Genomic DNA, 14,766 nt, shown 5'->3' with positions numbered 1-14,766 from the left:
TATTGTGAACAGTTTTGGGCTCCTCATCTAAGAAAAGGTGTGCTGCCATTGGAGAGGGTTCAGAGGAGGTTCACAAGGATGATTCCAGGAATGAAGGGATTATCTTATGAGGAACTTTTGATGGCTCTGGGCCTGTACTCGCTGGAATTCAGAAAGGGGGATCTCATTGAAACCTTTCTGATGTTGAAAGGTGTAGACAGAGTAAATGTGGTAAGGATGTTTTCCATGGTGGGACAGTCTAGGACAAGAGGGCACAGCCTCAGGATAGGGGGCATCAGAGATGCAGAGAAATGTCTTTAGCCTGTTACGCCTGCAGCCCCCTCCTTTGTGAGAATCGCAAGATCACTATTGATTTGGGTCAGGAGACCCAGGAAATGAGAGAGAGACGTGCGGAATGTCTCGTTCCCCCGGCGATATAAAGCTACGGGACACAGCCATTGTCTCTTGAAGACGAACCTGTGTATTGCCATACTGTGCTACGTGGAAGCCCTCAGGCAAAGTGGGCTGGTTGAGGGAGGGATTGCATCACCCCCAACCTGATTGGCATCTGTGACCCTGGGAGTCAGGATAAAAGAGGGTCTGTGGAAACAGCCCCTCAGACGCACCAGAAGAAACGCTAGCGATCCCGTGATAGTGGAAGCCGGTGGGAGGCCACGTGCGTTCGGTTCCATTTTGCCCCGGAAACCGGTGCCCTTACCATGGAAAAACAGCTTTTAGCTAACAACGGGGAAACCAACTCCCAAAAGACTCGAAGGATTGGCATCATCCAAGAATTGGGCAAGTTTAAACCGTCTCTCTCTCAAACTCAAAACGCTGCAGCTTGAACGAACTAACAGTGACTTTTATATTTCCATCAGACAATACATTATCCCCTAGACAACGATAGAGCTATTTCTTATTGATTATTATTATACCTGTGCTTTTAGATTTAATATTGACGATGTATATTTGTACGTTTGCATTGATCTTATTTTGTGCCCCTTTATCAATAAATACTGTTAAAAATAGTACCATCAGACTTCAACGGACCTCTCTATCTTTGCTGGTAAGTGACCCAGTTATGGGGTTCGTAACAAGCCAGAGCATGGTGAATTTGTATAATTTGTTACTGTGGGCAGCTGTGGAGGCCAGGGTGTTGGGTGTACTTAAGGTAGACATTGATAGGATCTTGATTGGTCATTACATCAAAGGGGGGGAAGGCCAAAGGGTAGGGCTGAGGAGGGGGAAAAGGGATTCAGCCATGATTGAATGGCGGAGCCGTCTCGTTGGGCCAAATGGCCTAATTCTGCTCCCATGTCTTATGGACTTGCGGTCTAACCTGTAGGTTAGTAGGTTAATTGATCTTCCCACATTTCAATGTACATCTTTGGAACGTGGGATGAAAGCAGAGCACCTGGAGGAAATCCACACGGTCACGGCGAGAACTTATAAACACCTTCCAGCCAACAGTGGCATTGAAGCCAAGTTGCTGGTGCTATAGTTTTTTAGCTCACCACCATGCTACTGTGATGCCCGTTTTGTGGGAGTGAGTTATCTTCAGTGTAACCCAGTGCTAATTTCAGTGGACCAGTTTACATAGGTGACCTCTAACACTGGTTTTATTTCTTGGGATTCTCTGGTGACTGAGAGGTTTTACCCTTGAATTACAGCAGATGTTACAACTGGAATTTGAAAACAAGTCCAGGGGTCGCTGCTATAAGACAGTTTCTGATCCTTAAAACATGTACAGGTCTCCCTCAGTTAATGAGTGGAATTACTCTTGTTTCACTTTGCACACACACTGACCTGTTGACTGTTTTCAGCAATTTCTGGTTTATTTCAGACTTCCAGCTTCTATGGATTTTTCTTGACTGTCATTGTTTTGAAGAAATTTCACCTCATCACATTTCAATGGCCCATACCAAATTTAATGACTGTGAACCATAGCCTAGGGAAACATCTCCGCAGGATTATTTGTCATCCTTCTTCAGATGAAGGAGCTGAGGCCAAATCTGTTCTCTCTTACGGAATATAGAATGGTAAAGCACAGGAATAGGCGCTTTGTCCTGTGATGTTATTTTGATCTAATTAAGCTCATGACACCTAATTAAATTAAAACCTTCTGCCTGAACATGATCCCATCTCTCCATTCTCTGCACATTCACGTGCCTGTCTAAGAGGCTCTTGATCGCCTGTCTCGTACCTGCTTCCATAACCACCCCTGGCAGAGCATTCTCGGCACTCACTGCTCTCTATAAGAAGGAACTTGCCCCACACTTCCCTCTCACCTTAAATCCAAGCCACAGGGAAAAAGATACCAGCTGTCTGGCCTGTCTCTGCCTCTCCTTTCATAAACTTCTACCGGGACTCTCCTCAGCCTCTGTCACTCCAGAGAAATCAAGCGTAGTTTCATTATGGCATATGCCCTTTATCTAGGCAGCATCCTGCTAACCTCTCCTATGCCCCTTCATGTCCTCCACATAATGATAGCAGCAGTCCAGATGCAGCCTAACCAGAGCTTTATAAAGCTGTGAAATAAACTCCTGAACTCAGTGCCTCAATTAATAAAGGCCACCATGCTGTACATCTTCACCACCCTGTCAGTATGTGCAGCAACCTTCAGGAGCTATGTACCGGGACCCTGGAGACCCTTTGTACATCAACATTGTTAAAGCTTCTGCCACTAACTGTGTACTTCCCCTTAACACTTCTGAAGTGTAACACCTCACAGTTGTCTGGATTAAACTCCATCTTACATTTCTCTGCCTGCTGGCTGCTTCCCTTCACAAAATGGTCAGGAGAACTTCTGCTGCACTCTCTGTGGGGGAAGTTGGCCTTTTTTCCAGATGAAGGGAGATGAAAATTGTACGTGATACTCCAGCTGAGGTCTCACCAAAGTCATTTATAATTATACTAATATGTTTTTGTTCTTGTACTCAAATCCTGCTGTAATAAAGACAGACAGACCTTCTTCCCCTCTTTTCTTTATAAGACCTGTCTTAAAGTTTACCATCCCTGACCACAGCGACCCAGGTTCATTTCCTGCTGCAGTCTGTAAGGGGTTTGTACGTTCTCCCCGTGACCATGTGGGTTACCTCCCGGTATTCCAGTTTCCTCCCTCAGTCCGAAGACATACCGGTTGGTCAGTTAACTAATCATTGTAAATTGTCCTATGGTTAGGTTTGGTTAAATCAGCAGTTGTTGTTGGTTAGTGCAGTTTAAAGGGTTGGAAGGACCTATTCCTGTCTTATCTCAATAGATCAATCAATGAATCAATAAAATGAAAGCTGTTCTGTACTCCAGACCATTGAGAGTTTTTAAAACAATTAGGAGAACTTGAATCTGAAATACTTCCCATGACTTTACTCTCTAGTGGTCAAAATTTCTGTGAATTTTGAGTAAAACTGCTTAGTCAAATTTTCTGCAATAGAATCCTTGCTCTAGTACTTGTCAGCAGAGCAAGAACAATCTGGCTTGACAGAGTAGTCGAAATAAAAAGGTAACAGAATTAATCAGGTCATGGAAAATCTAAATTTGTAAAATGGCTACCAGCAGCAGGAGGATGAACTTCAGTCAGACAAATAGCAATAATGCAGCAATAAATGAGAATTGATAAAATTATGAGAGTCATAAAGAAGCTTTTTTCCATGATGGAAATGTCAAATACTCGAGAGTGTGGCTTTAAGATGAGAGGGGGGAACGTTTAAAGGTCTATGAGGTATAGACAGGACGTGGTAAGTGTCTGGAACACACTGCCAGGGAAATGATAGAACCAGATACAGTAACAATGTTTCACAAGCAGTTAGGCAGAGATGAGCAAGCAGGAAATGGAGCGACATAGATCATGTGCATGCAGATGGGATTAGTTTGGGTCAGCATTACGGCCAGCACTGACATTTGAGCCAAAGGTCCAATCCTTGCTGCAGTGTCCCATGTTCTCTATGAAGGTGTAACTGAGTTGCCTTGGCTTAACAGATGGGCTGTTGGCATCTTTGATTGGGAGTTGGTTGAGGACCTAGGAGAAAGGAAGAGGCGGGTGTATTCCTTCAAGGTGAGGGAGTGCAATCATTGCAAAAACACTGCAAATGACTCCAGCCCAAACCTTCCTCGGGCCACATAGTTGTGGTGCTGTTTATTTGTCTGAACACCTTGCTATCATGACAAGCCAGTCTGGTGCAAACATATACTGTTTACTGAGCTTGTGTAATGTTAGCCGGCCCAGATTCAGAAAATCCTAATGGTCAGGAAAGTCTGATCTGGATTAAGAGATAGCATATTGAATTGTCACTCAAAGTTCAGGGCGGAGGGAGAAGGAACATATCAATTTAGCACATTTTACTTTTGAAAGAATAATTTCAATTGCTGCTGCAGAATGCCGAGCCTTAATTCAGAAAATGTAATCATGCAAAATTGTGAACTGAGATGAGCTAACCATGGTCTGATGAATGACCTTAGAACCCAACCCACAGCACTTCCTGTGAATGGTTAACACTTACTCAGTCTGCAGTATTGAACAACTGATGTTTCTGGATTGCTGTCAGAATTTATTTTTAAATCATGACTTCTCTTTTACTCATTTAGAAACAACAGGGTCTGATTACTATAAGCTGAAGCTGAGTGAAGATTTGAGTTGGTGTCAGGATGTCTGTCACCTCTCGGATCCGGCTCAGTACTGGTTTGGTTTTGGGTACATCCTCCGCATCCAAAGAAAGCCAAGTGCTCCGCCCTCTGCAGGGCAAGGAAACAACTTTAAAAGACTTATCTTTTGTTTTCAGAACGTGGAATACAGTAATCAGACAGCATGCCAGCTTCTCACTAACCTGGTGGTGCTTGATGTGACTGGCTTGGTCAGCGGTGAGGCCCTCGTTCTGTACCGAAACATACCCGCCATGTGAGTGTGATACCTATGAGGAGCAATTGATTAGGGTTGTCTAATAATGTTGCGGTGGCAAAGAACAAGATGTGTTCTTCAAAGTAAGTTCTTAGCCAAGTACCCTCTATGTCACCATGTACAATCCCGAAATTCATTTTCCTGCACGCGTTCACAGATGAACAAAGAAATTCAACAGAATCGATGAAAAACAACACATTAGCGAAGAGTGACAAAGAATGTGCAAAAGAAGACAAACTCTGCAAATGCAAAAAGGCAAATAATAATAATAATGAATAAATAAGTAAGTAAATAAATAATACTGAGACTGTGACTTCCCAGCCACGTGAAAGATTTTGAGAGGGTTTATCAATGTAGCTACAAGGTGGCTGTTTCCTTTGACCAGCGAACCTACAGCAAGGGAGATTAGTCTCAATTTAAGGGTTGGCCATTTAAGACAGATGTGAGAAAGAATTTCTTTAGTCAAAGGATGGAATGTTTATTTATTTAGAGATACAGCGCAGAATAAGCCCTTCCAACCCTATCAGCCGCACCATCCCAGCAATCCCTGATTTAGCCCTAGCCCAAGCATGGGACTATTTACAAAGACCAATTAATCTACCAACTGCTACATCTTTGGACTGTGGGAGCAAACTGGAGCACCCAGAGAAAACCCAAGAATTCTATGAGAAGGCTGTATAGTCTCCTTACAGATGCTGTCGGAATCAAACTCCGAACTCTGAAGCCCTGGGCTACAGTAGCATTCCACTAATATGTTAGAATTCTCTATACCGACTGTAAAACCTTATCTTGTCTTCAACTGAAAATCCTCATTCGTTATAGATTAGATTCATAAAGTACTACAGCACAGAAACAGACCTTCAGCCCATCTAGTCAATGCCGAACTATTAATTTGCCTACTCCAGGGGTTCCCAATTCTTTTTAAACCATGGATCCAGGCTAGGAACCCCTAGTCCTAGCCCAATTGAGCTGCATCCAGACCATAGCCCTCCCAATCCTCGTACCTTAGAATCAAATTTAATATCTCCAGCATATGTCGTGTAATGTGTTGTTGCAGCAGCAGTACAATCCAATACATAATAATAGAGAAAAATGTGAATTACAATAAGTAGTGCAAAAATAGAAATAAAAAAGTAATGAGGTAGTGTTCATGGGTTCAATGTCCATTCAGAAATCGGATGGTAGAGGGGTAGAAGCTATTACTGAATCATTGCGTGTGTGCCTGCAGACCCCTGTAACTCCTTCCTGATCATAGTAATGAGAAATTGCTTTTGAAATTTCACTTGCATATTTGAAATCAGACCTGTATCTACCACTTCCGCTGCACTTGTTTTGCTCATTAGTATCACTGACAGATATTTGGCTTTGAGTCCAGCCCATTGCTGGCTCCTCTCTTTCTGTGGTTAAGTACAGGAGACAAACTGTTCACTCACTTGTGTTTAGCCGAAAAATGATGTTTACCCACCCTGTTGATTCAGATTCCTATGGCAAACACTGATCTGGAGATCAGAAGGTTGATGATTAAATGATATGTCTGCAATGGGACTTGTCCTGTAAATATGACTATAATCTAGCATTTCCTGGGGATGAATCATTTGGCATGGGAGTCTTGTGAACCTTGCACTTTTACAGATGAGTTAACTGACACAACTCGTCTGTTTTATCAAAGTGCCTCCTTGAAGTAAAATGACAAAGACAAGGTATGAATATGTAGCTAGGGTGCCTAAGGCTTTTGCACGGTACTTTATTTGTATATGTGGAGTGGAGAGCGAGTTTGTAAATCTGGCAGTTGCAAATGATGTTGGGAGAGGCAAAGGTGAGTTGCTGCGGGAGGGGTTAGGGACAGGTGGCAGAGAAGGACGGAGGGTGGCGTGGGTACAGACACACCCAGCCCTGAGACACCAGGCATGGTCATTTGATTCCAAACAATTGGTTTATTGATCATTACAGAATGTCTCCCTGGTGCTTCCTGTCCCCTCCCCTCCCTTTTCTCAGCCATGATTCCCCTATCCTTTCCCCCTTTCCACTCTCAGTCCACAATAGAGACCCATATCAGAATCAGATTTATCATAGAAATCTAGAAAACGTACAGCACAATACAGGCCCTTCGGCCCACAAACGTGTGCTGAACTTGAACTTAGAAATTACCTAGGGTTACCCATGGCCCTCTATTTTTCTGAGATCCATGTAACTCTCCAGGTGTCTCATAAAAGACCCTAATGTATCCGCCTCCACCACCGTCGCCAACAGCCCATTCCACGCACTCACCACTCTTTGCGTAATCATCACTCACATATTTCATGAATTTTTTTTTGCAGTAGCAGCATTACAGTGCAATACATAAAATTACGACAGTCTTTAGGGGAGGAATCCTTACCTGGTCTGTCCTATATGTAACTCCAGACCCACAGCAATGTGGTTGACTCTTAAATGCCCTCTGAAATGGCCTAGCAAGACTTTCATTTGTATCCAACCACTAAAAAAGAGAAATACTGTGCACCCTAACTGTATATACAGTATGTGCCTAATACTTTTTCACAGTATTGTCTATCTGCCCTGATCAAAGGTTGTTTCATTGTTTAGATGACAAGTTATTGCTGGCTATACCCAATTGCCTGATGCGGTCAAGATTACCCCAGGTAGTTTGTATTGGCAGCCCAGAGTCATTGAAGAAAAATTGCCAATGAGAGAACTTGTCATCCATGCAAGTGCACAGACTTGGAGGGTGGAATTTCCCCCCCAGTTATAGGTTTAAATGCCGATTGAGGAACCAATAATGCATGTTGTTGAGGAAGTTGTTTAAGTATGTTAAGAGTTTTCATCCAGCAGTTATTGCAATCTGGGCGAGACTGATTACATTATAAGATAAATAGCCTTGTTGGGTCTCTTTAACAAGGCACCTTTCTTTCATACCGCAGAGTGGCATTGTAGCAGCTGAAAGCGGGAATGAATCATGAGATAGTGATCAGGACAGAGAGCCATGTTGCACTAGATAAGATTGATTATCACTAACGGACCAGAGTTCAAAACCGAGTTCTCCCCCTTTGAAAAGTGCTTTAAAAAGTGAATTTCTCTATGGCAACACAGTTGGAGCTGGGTGCCCAGGAAGAGTTGGTGCACTTGAAAGGTGAATGACTGCCATACAATCAACCTCACAGACGCAGTGTCTGACCCAGGCTGAAACTGTAAACATGTCCTACCTACAAGGTTCCTATAGTGTGATTATAATAATTGAAGAATTGTCAATGTTTGCTATTTTTACACCACCAAGTGACAGCAGCTTAAATCTAAAATCTGGAAGTTACCCCCAATTAGACATAGGAGCAGTAGTAGCCCATTCGGCCCATTGAGTTTGTTCCTCCATAATGGCTAATTTATTATCCCTCTCAAACCCTTCCCTCCAGAACCTTTGATGCCCTTACTAATCAAGAACTTATCAACTTCCACTTTTAAGTATATTTAATGATCCCCTTTCTTACACAGGAAGCAATATTTGCACCCTCCACAAAAGTATAGAAACATAGAAAACCTACAGCACAATACAGACCCTTCAGCCCACAAAGCTGTGCTGAACATGCCCTTACCTTAGAAGTTACCTAGGGTTACCCATAGCCCTGTAAGTTTCTGAGCTCCATGTACCTGTCCAGGAGTCTCTTAAAAGACCCTATCATATTTTTCTCCACCACCATCGCTGGCAGCCCATTCCACGCACTCACCACCCTCTGTGTCAAACACTTACCCCTGACATCTCCTCTGTACCTACTTCCAAGCACCTTAAAACTGTGTCCTCTTTATCCTTAATAAATCAAAGAGCAGATGAGAACAGAAGTACTTACAAAGTGTTTTGCTGAGAAAAAAAGTCCAATAAAGTCAAATTGGAGGAGTAACACTTAGTAATCCATTTGGGTAGCCTCCAATCTGCTGGTGTGAGAATCAATTTCTCCAACTTCCTGCACTTTATTCTTACTCCGCGTTCGCTGCTTTTCCATTCCCCATTCACCCTCCCCTCATACACATTCTTCTCACTTCGTCTGGTGCCCTTCCTTCTTCCCTTTCTCCTATGGTTCACTCTGCTCTCCTATCAGATTCCTTCTTCTTCAGCCCTTTACATTTTCCACTTGTCATCTTTCACTTCATCCCTCCTCACTGCCCCCTTCCCCTACCTTCTACCTCATCTGGTTTCACCTATCACCTTCCAACTTGTTTTCACTCCCTCCCCCCATCCCACCACCTTCTTCTGGTTTCTTTCCCCTTCCTTTCCAGTCCTGATGAAGGGTCTTGGCCCTAAAATTGACTGACTATTCCTTTCTGTAGATGCTGCCTGACCTGCTCATTCTCCAGCATTTTGTGTGCGTTTCTAAGTCTAAAAATGTTCCGCATTTCTGTGTCAAGAGGTGCTGAGCTTTTACCGGTTTACTAAATCATTAGCATTGTCTTCAATCAGCTCCGATCCCAAAATCCAAATTTTGTTTGGTTCATTATTCTGTAGTATGTATTTTAAAATTCAGTGGGTTGAAAATGAGTCACTTAAATAAAATGATAGTTTGATTTGAGATGCATTAGTGCATTGAAAGTGTGGCGGTGTGGAGATATGTGTCTGCCAAATGAGGTAGAAGGCATTCTTCCCTCTGCTAGCCTGCAGGTCGCCCTTGGGCAAGGTGTAAGACTTGTTTAGCCCTCCCAGTCAGGGTCACATGTAGCCACAGGTGCAGGTGGCAGATGGTTGTATGAACAGTTGCAGCATATCTTAAGTCTTGGTTACGTGACCACTGATGCCAGACAGACAATCTCTTGATAGTGGATGAGGTCACCCATCTTGTAAAGACACTGCCCAGAAGAACACAAAGGCATCAAATAAATGCATATGTTTGCTGCTGAATCCTGTAGTTATTTTAGAGTGCAGGCTTTACAGAAAGTTTTATTGTAGAACAACACAGTTGCCTTTGGAATCTTTTAAACAATATTCCTCATGTAAAATCCTGAGATTAATAATACACAGACGTTGTAAGTGTGCTTTTACTTTGAGTATCATCCTGCTGAATGATGTCTGCTTGAGGCGAATATGATGCTCTCCCTTAACGGAGAACGCCTGTGCGAGGTTGATGCGTGGGCAGACACCACACAGTGCTTGACAGATCGGAATCAGGGTCCAGCGGTGTGACTTGCAAGATGACTGGGGACCCTTCACTGCTGCAGCCTTCCTCCGCCTTCACTGCCGCTGTGATGTGTCACCATCTTCCGCCAGCTCCACTGTTGAGGTCTTAGCAATGCTCACAAGATCTGGCGATCTCTGTGTCATGGTCCTTCCCCTTGCCAATGTCAGCGATTCCAGAATTTCTGGCAACACCTGCCTCAGAGGTAAAATTTAACAATAAATTGGATGATGCCAGAGCAGTGCCCTAACTCTGCATCGCCCAATGCCTTTCCAGAGGTAGCACCTAAGGACTTCAATTTCCTAGCTCTAAGAGTTACCTTCATGAATTTTTCCACAGATTTCCTGGTGAGAAACTTGTCTATTATTTGCAATAATATGAGATTCACCCTTACTCCCGTTTGTTAATGCAAACATGTAATCGGCCATTCGTGTGGCAGGAACGCAGTGCATAAAACAATGCAGACATAGTCAAGAGGTTCAGTTGGTATTTAGGCCAAATATCAGAATGGGGAAGAAATCTGATCAAAATGACTTTGAATGTGGAATGATTGTTGGTGCCAGACAGGGTAGTTTGAGTATCTCAGAATCTGCTGATCTCCTGGCATTTTCACACACGGTATTTTCTGGAGTTTACAGAGAGTGGTGAGCAGCAGTTTCTGTGGGTGAAAACACCTTGTTAATGAGAGGGGTCAGAGGAGAATGGCCAGACTGGTTCAATCTGGCAGGAAGGCAACAGAAACTCAAATAACCAGGCGATATAAGAGTGGAGTGCAGAAGAGTATCTCTGAATGCACAACACATCGAACCTTGAAGTAGATGGGCTACAGCAGCAGAAGAGCATGGACATACACTCAGCAGTCACTTTATTAGGTACAGGAGATATCAAATAAAGTGGACATTGATTGTATGTTCCCTCAGCATATTTATGCTCGGCCATGATGGAAGCTTGGCAGAAGTTATTTCCTGTGTTGAGACAGCTGCCCACATTTCTTTTAATGGTTAGTTTTATCTTGTTTTCATTGGCTTAACTTGTGCTTTTTATTTTCCTGTTTTGTTTTGCAAAAGGACTAACTATCTCCCGAAACTCTTCTATGTGGACTCAAATATAGCCACATCCCTGGGTCAAACAGCCCCCAAGGGGCTCTCTTTCCGGAAGGATTCCCAGGTGAGTGTGCAGTAATGTTTCAGCACATTTTGGTTCAAGGGTTAAATTACTCGATAAAATTGGAGGATTACTGAAAACTGAAGTAGAAGCAGCAAAAAGGCTGTTCATCGCTTCCTTCCAGCTCCGCAGTTCAATGAGATCTTTGCCAATCATTTACCTCAGCATCTTCTGCACCAGCCTCATGTCATTTCATTCCCTTAACATTCAAAAATCTTAACAACATCTTCTCATGAGTACACCAGAAAATAGCAGCAGGAGTAGGCCTGTGGAACATGGTTGCCTGTCTCAGCTCCCCTTCTCTGCCAGTTTGCCCATTTCCTTCATGTTTCAATTATCTATCTGTTTACACCAATAGTGATTTGGTGTGCACCACCCTCCAGACCAGTGAATTCCAAAGATTCATTACCCCTTGAAAGATGGAGGTTCTGCCTTCAGAATTAAGTGACAGGCCCCTTGTTTTATAGTTGTATCCCATCTTCTGCAACTCTTGGCCATGAATGGCTGGTTCATGATTTTAACACAGATTGTAGATACACCAGTGAGTGGAAGCATAAGCTCACTATCCACCCTGTCAGAGCGCCTTTGAATTTAATACATAATCCTTCAAGAGGTGTCATGCTGTTAACTTTCTTGTCAGAGATCTGACTATTTATTTGATTGGTGTGAACAAATTTCTCTCTCCCTCAAAGCTGTTAGAGTATGATAGCAAAGTTCGGGGTCTCCGGTTTGTGGATTGGACTGTAGTTCAATTGGACTCTTTTTGATTTTGTGTTTTTGTGCCGGGGGCATTGATGTTTTTCTTTGAATGGGTTCCATGTTTTTGTTTTGTTTTGTGGCTGTTTGGAGAAGATGAATCTCAGAGTTGTATACTGCATACATACTGTGATAATAAAATTTAAGATGTTAATGCTTCCTACCTCCATAAACTCAGTGAAGTCACTGTAAAACTCTCTTGGGTATCTTAAAATTGTGAGGGTTGCCTTGCATTCTTAATGATATCAAAGTCAATCAAATGACTGAATCACGAGTGGTTGATCACCAATTACTAATACTGAAATTCCTCATTATTTAAATGAAAATTACCTTTCAAAGTCATTGTATTCAATAACATCCTAAGGAGCAGTATCTCAGTATGACTCAGTGCTGGAAGGACACATTCACTCTGCGCTCTGTGACAACAGCTGCTGCCTACCTGCAGACACATACTTGATGGGCTAAAGCTAGGTCATAAAATGAATTGTGTTAAAAACAGATGTTCTGGAGTGATTTCAAGAGGGTAAATTAACTACAAGGATTAGATAACCATTAGAAAGCTCCTACAGATTTAAGTTTCACAGGTTCTGTTACCCTCTGAGTCTATGATCACTTCCAGCTGTTCCTGAAATTGTTCACAACCAGGACAGCATAATTGTGGTAAGGAGAAGTTTATTTTAGTTTTGGGTTGATGCTGAATTTTTATAGATCAATTTATTTGATCCATTCCCTCACCTTTCCCCAAATCCATGCAAATAATACAGTCAAGTTGCTGCTATCTCTGTCTCTAGTTATTGTTATTACGTCATTCTCTACCATCAAGGTTAAGCACCCTGTAGTTACTGCGGTTATCCTTCTCGTCTCCCATCACATCTTTGCAATTTCCATTCCTCGGGCACCTTCCCTGAATCTATCATCATCATCATTTTGTGCCATGTTGTATGATGTGGGCAATCATGGCCTTCCTATCCTCGACCAGGGCAAATTTTTGTACAGAAGTAGTTTGCCATTGCCTTCTTCTAGGCAGTGTCTTTAGAAGACAGGTGACTCCAGCCATTATCAATACTCTTGCAAGACTGTCTGCCTGGCGTCAGTGGTTGCATAACCAGGACTTGTGATATGCACCAGCTGCTCATACGACCATCCACCACCTGCTCCCGTGGCTTCATGTGACCCTGATCAGGGGGCTAAGCAGGTGCTGTACCTTGCCCAAGGGTCACCTGCAGGTTAGCGGAGGGAAGGAGAACCTTACATCTTCTTTGATAGTGATGTATCTCCCTCCCCCACCACCCATCTAAATCTATAAGCATTTCAAAGGTTACAGTCAGAACCTCTGTAACTTCTCCCATTTTGTTCCTCAGCAATCTCAGACAAATCGCATCTGAACCGGGGGATTTATCCACTTCCCATGTAGTCAGCCTCCTTTATCACCGTAACTCATCCTGAATCTCAGCATTTGAGACTCTGGCAGCATCTTGATATTGAAGTACTCATGTACTGTCTCAGTAATGCACCCTCCCTTTCTGAGCACTATTTACTGGCCCTGCCTTTGTAACAACTCTTTTGTCCTTGAATGAGTGTGAAAAAAGTGTTTGTGTTTACTTTTACGTTCACTGCCAATCTTTTTACACGCTCTTCCTTTTCTTCTCTTCCTCTCTACTTTCTCCTTGAGTTTCCTGTGACTTATGTTAGCAATCTGCTCCTTTCCCAGCTCTGTTTCACTGTCTCAGTCAGTCATTCACTCGGCTCCAAAGTTAATTCCCCGGCTTTTCTCCACTCCACGGGAATGCGTCTGAAATACTTTCTCTCTAAAGGTCTCCCTTGGTTCAATTATAATATCCCCTACCAGCCTTTGATTAACTTTAACCCAGACCAGTCATTCTCCTTTTGAAATCTGCTCTTCTCTAATTGATTGCTTTTATGTTGCAAAAGTTTATATCCCCTTCCATAGTTATTCTGAGCCTTAAGATATTACACTTGTTATTTGGAGATTCCCCCCATTGTTACTTGCTCCACTGGATCTGCTCAATTCCCTTGAACTGAGTTCATCAGAAATGTAGAGATCAAGAAGGTTATCCTTAACCCACCTTAAAACTTCTCCTCCACTCTGACCCTTGTGTTATTCCTACCATAGAATACATTTGAATAGATGCACACTCCCATTAGCACTACCTTTTGACTTCTGTACATTTTTCCAATCATTCCCCCCTCCCTCCAAACAATGTTTCACCCCTTGTGTCCTTCCCACTGGTTAGCAGCCTGTGGAATGGACCCAGCAGTGCACAAGTTGCACTTGTATCCCAACAACCTAATCTGAATATCTGGGATTTATAATGTACGTTTGTAAACATATATTTATTTATTTATTGAGATACATCACTGCATAGGCCCTTCCAGCCCTTTGAGGCATGCCACTTAGCAATGCCCGGATTTAATCCTAGCCTAACCACGGGACAGTTTACAGTGACCAATTTACCTGTCAACTGGTACGTCTTTGGACTGTGTGAGGAAACCCACGCAGTCACGGGGAGAACGTACAAACTCCTCACGGACAGCAGCGGGAATTGAACTGGGGTTGCTGTTACGGTAAATCGTTGTGCTGTCCACCTGTCCTATCAGATCATGTTGTGGTGATGTTTGTCGCTTCTCAGTCCTGTTTGCACCATTGCTCCTTTTCCTTTGCACGGCCACTGCAAAGTCACCTGACACCAGGAGGCAACTGTAGAATCACCTGATTGTTCCTCTAGCTCTGGCCTCCTGACTTTTCTCCTTCATCTCTACACAAGGGAGCAACACGCCCATGCTGCTAGTGATGTGGCTTAG

General features: G+C 43.1%; 1 protein-coding gene across 2 annotated transcripts in view; it reads left to right on the top strand.

The window, feature by feature from the left end:
• LOC132407011 (meckelin-like) overlaps positions 1 to 14,766 on the top strand; it is a 150,755-nt gene that overhangs the window by 43,180 nt on the left and 92,809 nt on the right. For both annotated transcript variants that reach the window (XM_059993234.1, XM_059993235.1), the window contains 2 exons: positions 4,755 to 4,870; positions 11,091 to 11,190. In XM_059993234.1, coding sequence (XP_059849217.1) covers positions 4,755 to 4,870; positions 11,091 to 11,190 — 216 coding nt within the window. The remainder of the gene's footprint in view (positions 1 to 4,754; positions 4,871 to 11,090; positions 11,191 to 14,766) is intronic.

The sequence above is a fragment of the Hypanus sabinus genome, chromosome 17 (genome assembly GCF_030144855.1).
Source record: "Hypanus sabinus isolate sHypSab1 chromosome 17, sHypSab1.hap1, whole genome shotgun sequence".
NCBI lineage: Eukaryota > Metazoa > Chordata > Chondrichthyes > Myliobatiformes > Dasyatidae > Hypanus > Hypanus sabinus.
This window is presented reverse-complemented; position numbering and strand designations above follow the sequence as displayed.